At 38.5% G+C, this 6,093-nt stretch overlaps 1 protein-coding gene across 1 annotated transcript; it reads left to right on the top strand.

The window, feature by feature from the left end:
- The first annotated feature begins 3,049 nt into the window (after positions 1-3,049).
- Positions 3,050-4,193, top strand: LOC122663138 (putative transcription elongation factor SPT5 homolog 1). The gene is made up of 4 exons (XM_043858838.1): positions 3,050-3,101; positions 3,221-3,373; positions 3,731-3,821; positions 4,162-4,193. Exons 1-4 carry the CDS (start codon positions 3,057-3,059, stop codon positions 4,191-4,193), a joined length of 321 nt encoding a protein of 106 aa, XP_043714773.1. The 5' UTR covers positions 3,050-3,056.
- The last annotated feature ends 1,900 nt before the right edge of the window (positions 4,194-6,093 follow it).

Here is a 6,093-nt window from a genome sequence, read left to right as displayed (position 1 = left end):
GTTTGGGCTGGACACCCTTATCATATGGTTGTCGCATTGGGTATGCCTAGACATGTGATGTCAGGGTATGAATGCGAGTGCTCACATGTTTGATGTGTGCATTGACGAAGAATCTACTTTGTCGATTCCCTCATGTATTACTGCCGGATGTAGGAAGGGATAGACATGTGTCACCGATACCCTGACTGAGGGAACCCGTCACCGCAAAGTGTGATCGCATTCTTTGGTTCATCGGTGGCTGAGACTCAAGCGAGTCAAAGCCGGTGTTCGGGGAATGCGTGAACACTTTGTGAGTGAAGGAGTTATCCAACACGGTCACCACGCCCGATTGGGGAACACCAAGATAGAGATGCTCATGCATGGTCGGATCGAATGGATCCATGACCATTTTGGAAATGGTTTTGCAAAATTTATTTTACATAAAATGATACATTATTTATAGTTATTTCAAATAAAGTGTTTTATCGAGTTTTGCGGGACCCGATCGGATGCACAAACGCTCTTATATGGACATGTACTATGGATTGGGGTTTGGCAGTACATGTGTACATGCCCTAGATTCCATAATGATGGTGTTGATTAGTGGGGGGGGTTGTATATGATAAATTGTTATCATATAGGGAGTTATTTGGAATTTGCTAATTTAATTGGCTTTTTATTTAATTAATGGATTTGGTGCTAATTATAATTATCCATTAATAATTAAATAAAGAATCTAATTAATACTTTCCCTATTAGATTCTGCTTCTTCACCTGTATAGCACTTTGAGTTTAAACAGAACTGCCAGACTAAGAGAGAGAGAGTCAGACTCTCACTAGGGCTCTATTAAATCTATCTAGGATTTAATTAAACCCTATTATTATAAATAAGGGACCATAAAACGCAGAAAAGGAAGCTCTCCATGTTTTTGGAGCAGACACTCTCTCTCCTACATTTTTGGTTTCTCTCTCTCCCTCTTGTGATCTCTCTTCTTCTTCTTGCTTCTCTCACCTGTGTTTGAGAGTTGGGGTTTATGAAACCCTAGATATGTGCTGAGGAGTTTGAGGGCATCTGGGATTGGCGTGTAGAACCTTGGTAGCACCATTGGAGGTTCAGATCTGTTTGCTTGGAGCGCTCATTGGAGGAAGAACCACTGTTTATTGGAGGAGCAACACTTGAGGCTCACCAGGTTAGCAGTTCTTTATTAATTCCTTCTGTTAATTGATTATTAATATTTATGGGATGCGAAAGAAACTCGAATCGATTAATCCGCTGCGCATTCGAGTATGGGATGGATCCCTCTTGTCATGTGATGGACTAGAGACGAATTTCTCCGTCCCTATTGTGATAATTAATTTTATGGGACGCAATAGGGAAGGAGAAACCCTAATAGGGATGCACCAGGATTCCCATGGGAAACCATGTGATACCCTAAAATTAAAATAGGGCACCCATGGGATATCATGGGATAACCAGGACGTGCAATACCCTAATTGGTTTATAATTGATTTTCTTACGGAACCATGGTTTGATCCCTGGACCGTTGTTTGACCAACATGAACATCTTCCCATCACTTTGCTACAACCATCTCAGTACCATTCTGGACTTCTCCGAGCCACTCTTGCTCATCACAAAGGCTTAAAAATCGTAGCATTGAACTAGGTTTCAAGCTGATCTGATATATTCTGTTCAGAACTCTTTACGAAGTATCAAACTTGATCTAAATTCATGATGAGAAAAGACAAATCTTAATCACCCCCCTTTTTTTCAATTTCTATTTTTTTGCCTTCTCTATTCTTCATCTTCCTATGTCTTAGTTTCTTTACGAAGTATCAAGCTTGATCTAAATTTCAATAGTTGTTATTTTTAGTTAGTTCCTGGTTTGTAGGAGTTTAATTTAGATTGAGTTTCCTGTGATTGTGGGATTGGATTGAGTCGGTTTTTACTTCCCCTCCCCCACCAGAAGAAAATGCTTATTATTATACGCTATAATTTAAACCCCAAACCCTTGTTGCTTCTCCCTCCTCCGTCTGTCTCTGAGACTCGACTCTGCAACTCAGGCAGTGGCGACCGACTGACCGACCGACCGACCGTTAATTTTTCTGAAAGCCGATTTTTTCTTCGAAACAAGGTCAGAATCTATCCCTCTCTCTCTCTCTCTCTTTCGCTGTCTCTGTTTGATCAATACGAGATTCTGGATTCCGGCCAGAATCGAAGGATTTGTCATCTATAATCGTGTTAACCCCTGCCTCTTCCAGTCTGTTTACTCCTACGATGGAGAGGCGTAGGCGCCTTGCATTCAAAGTTCGTAACCTAATCGCAGATTTAACACCCTTTTGGCTCCAAGCGAACAGTGCTTCTCACAGCTCTACTAGGTTCATGCCATTCTATGTCCTCTTCTTTCCACAACCCGTCCCCACCTCCATCACCAAAACTTCACTTGATCGATAAAAGAGTATCGTCCCCTATCATCCAATTAAGTTTTGGGTTTAGTAGGATGGATATTATTTTTGTTTTATTAATTGGGTTTATCTGAAATTGAGTCGATTAGGAGTTTCAATAATTAATAATTTTCTTTTATTGATTGCTATTGAGATAAAAACAGTATCGATGATGAAATCAATTAGCTCTCAGAACAAGAAAGAAATTTGCAAGTATTTCGGACCAGGGGATCATGTGAAAGTTATTTCTGGTGCTCATGAAGGTGCAACTGGTATGGTTGTTAAGGTTGAAGGCAATGTCCTTTACATTGTTTCAGATACTACCAGCAAGGGGGAAGATGTAAGTGCTGGCTCTGTACCTTTGAAAAAGAAATGCTGAACTTGGGTGGTAGTTTCTTATTGTGGCAACTTTCTGTCTCTTGTGATCAGATCCGTGTATTTGCAGACAATGTAGTAGAAAGTTCTCAAGTATCTGCTGGTGTTACGAAAATTGGGGACTATAAGTTACATGATCTTGTGCTGCTTGAGTAAGTCCACATTTTTCATCAGATTTCTTTTATAGATATCTTATGTATTAGTTATTTGGTTGCTTATTTTATTTATTTATTTATTTTATCAAATTTGATTCAGTAATATGAGCTTCGGTGTAATTATAAGTGTAGAAAGTGAAGCTTTCCAGGTGAAAAAAAAAACTCATTATTTTATAGGTGATCGAGTAGGTTGACTTTCGTCTATCCGATTACCTTGCAGAGGGAAAAAGGGTGGGAATTAGCTCAGGTGTACTATTTCTTTTTTCAGGTGCTTAAGGGAGTGCCGGAGAGACCTGAGGTTGTTCTTGTTAAGTCAAGAGAGATCAAAAGCAAAATTGAGAGGAAATTTAATGCTCAAGATCACTCTAAGAATACTGTGTCTGTGAAAGATATTGTAAATATTGTGGAGGGTCCTTGCAAAGTGAGTTCCTCTCCTCTGTCTTTAGTCTATCTTTATTACTTGTTACCTTGTTTGGAGCTAAATTTTTGGTTTTTTGCATATCACCATTCTTAGGGAAAGCAAGGTCCCGTGGAACACATATATAGAGGAATTTTGTTCATATATGATCGCCATCACCTTGAACATTCTGGTTATATCTGTGCTAAGTCTCAGTCTTGTGTAGTTGTTGGTGGATCTCGTGGCAACAACAACAGAAATGTAGGTTATTTCAGCTTTGCCAGTTCCAGTTCTGCAGCCAATGGGTAACTGGGTATTCTTCTTTTGTCTCTGATGATAGTAGGTTTCTTGCAGCTAATTCCTAGATGACTGCTTTTGCAGAATGATTCCCTGTCAATATTTGTGGGTGTCAGAGCTTCACCTCATGTCACCCAGTCCCCAAGAAGACCACCGAGAGGATCTCCATTAGACTGTATGTTTTCTAATATATATATATATCTCGATCTTTTCTAGGATTCCCTATCATGCTATATATGTATGAAAAATGGGGAAAGAGATGAGGAATGAGGAAAGAAAAGACAAATGAAAAATGGGAAATAAATAAGAAAATGAAAAATGATAGATAGTAAGAAAAAAGAGCCACAACCTAGGAGAAACTCAGCTAGGTGGGGTCTGCAACATGGATCCTTGTCCTCCAATAGGCTCTGTCCGAGTTCATACTTGGAACAAGACCTAGGCTATGCATATCCTTCCTCACCACTTCGCCTATGGTCATTTTTCAGTATGAAGCAAATTGCTTAATGTTAAAACAGGTTTCATGATCTCCAATTCCATGAGTAAATGAAAAGTTTTTCCTACCTTTTGTCGTGTTCCAATTTTACTAACTAACTGAAATGCTTTGGAGTGGTTTACGTTTTTTGGATAGTGGATGTATGTAAAATGGCTCCTTCAAGATGTGTTTTCCTCTTTCCATGGAGAATTTCAGGTCCTTACTGGATCTGTATGGTTTTTTTATGCTAATGTGAAATATTTAGGAAGTACCAGTGCCATTTCTCTCCATTTATTGCCATCAAGAAAGTAGCATGGGAATGGTTATATTAAACAGGCAGAGGTGTTGGAGCTAGTTTGCTCTTTTTCATTTCTAGAAAAGGTAACTACTGGGAAATCTTCTGATGAGTAGTGGAGAAAGGGCTACTTTGTGATGTTATGTAGGATGTTTCGTCTTATTGGATTTTAGGATCTTATCGCTGTGAGATTCTTATATATGCACATATTGCAAGCTGTGGATCTTAGATGAATTACAGTTCCAGTTCAGGAATTGGAGGCTATGGTCAGATGTTAGAATCTTGCTGTAACATCTCTTGATTTATCTTCTTTCAATACCCAGCATAACAATTAGTTCAATTTCAGGTGGGGTGGGTGAAGAAGGGGTGTGGTTGCTGCCTGATGTATTGGTCAATGTCAAAAAGTCGGGAGAAAATACTGCCATTGGGATTGTACGCCAAGTGCTTCCGGTATGATCATGCATTAATTTTGCGTAGTACCTGTACCATTAATGATCTTATGTGTAAAAAAATTGTGGATGACATCTTAGCAAATTGAATTACCACAAGTATTAGAGTATGTTGGGGTTGATTACAAAAGAAATTAGTTTTCTTTCTCACTAATACCATTTTTTGATCCTGTCAGGATGGTTCTTGCAAGGTTGCTCTTGGATCGACTGGTAATGGAGAGATGCTGACTGCACTGCCAAATGAAATGGAGATGGTGGTGCCCAGGAAATCAGATAAAATAAAGATCATTAGTGGTGCCCTCTGTGGTGCTACTGGGAAGCTAATAGGTATTGATGGCATGGATGGGATTGTTAAAGTGGATGACACTTTGGATGTTAAGATTTTGGAGATGGTCATTTTGGCAAAGTTAGCATAACAGGCAGGCCCCTGCATCTTTCCACCCCCACCCCTTTTCTGGGTAAAGAGCATTAAAAGTTTTCTAATAGACGGATGGATACTTCTCTGAATTGGAAGGCTATGGTTGAGCCATCATTTTTCTGCTTTTGTTTTTCTTCATTCAAACTTTAGCATAGCAAATACATTGTAGTTTAGTATATGATCAAATCTCAGAATTAGCCTTATTGATTGCAAGATTAAATGCTTCTAATGATCTAGTTATAGAATAGATTTTATCATTGTGTTTGTAATGATATAAAATGTCCAAATATTATGATTGGTTCTTTTTTTTTTTTTTTTTTTTTTTTTTTGTGTGTGTAAAAAGATAATTTATTGATGAAAGGAGCATGAGCCACTTGGCGCTTCTCCTTCACATAGGAGGAGCCAGGGAGTGGAGACATGCCAAACAGTCAGATATGCAACTAACAGAGCCTTCCTGACCAAGGTATCAGCTATGGAGTTGAGATACCTTAGAATACATAAAAAAGAGCATTCATCAAAAGAGAGAAAGAGTCTTAATATTTTCAATGATTGATTCTTAATTTTTAAATTAATTGAGAATAGTTTTGTACAACACTAGCTCAAAAATAAAATTGCACACCTCCTCACATTATCATTATTCATGTGAGGAAATGTGTGTGGAGGTGATATGTCATAAATACCTCTCTCACTTTTGTCAGATTACAAAGGGACGACTTCCCAAATCTTCTCCCTTTTCAATTGAACGTTTTCAGAAGTTTCTAATATTTCAATCCTAGGTCAGTTGTATCGTTATGTTTGTTGTTAAAATGTCAT

This window comes from Telopea speciosissima, chromosome 5 (assembly GCF_018873765.1).
Source record: "Telopea speciosissima isolate NSW1024214 ecotype Mountain lineage chromosome 5, Tspe_v1, whole genome shotgun sequence".
Taxonomy (NCBI): Eukaryota; Viridiplantae; Streptophyta; class Magnoliopsida; order Proteales; family Proteaceae; genus Telopea; species Telopea speciosissima.
The sequence above is the reverse complement of the archived record's forward strand: the minus strand, read 5'-3'. Positions and strand labels throughout refer to the sequence as shown.

What these genes read in the sequence shown, in the direction of transcription:
- LOC122663138 (XM_043858838.1), top strand. Translation starts at nt 3,057, where the DNA reads ATGAGCTTCGGTGTAATTATAAGTGTAGAAAGTGAAGCTTTCCAG. An exon ending in TAGAAAGTGAAGCTTTCCAG is followed by an intron (nt 3,102 to 3,220) that starts GTGAAAAAAAAA and finishes TTCTTTTTTCAG; the next exon opens with GTGCTTAAGGGAGTGCCGGA. An exon ending in TTGTGGAGGGTCCTTGCAAA is followed by an intron (nt 3,374 to 3,730) that starts GTGAGTTCCTCT and finishes CTGCTTTTGCAG; the next exon opens with AATGATTCCCTGTCAATATT.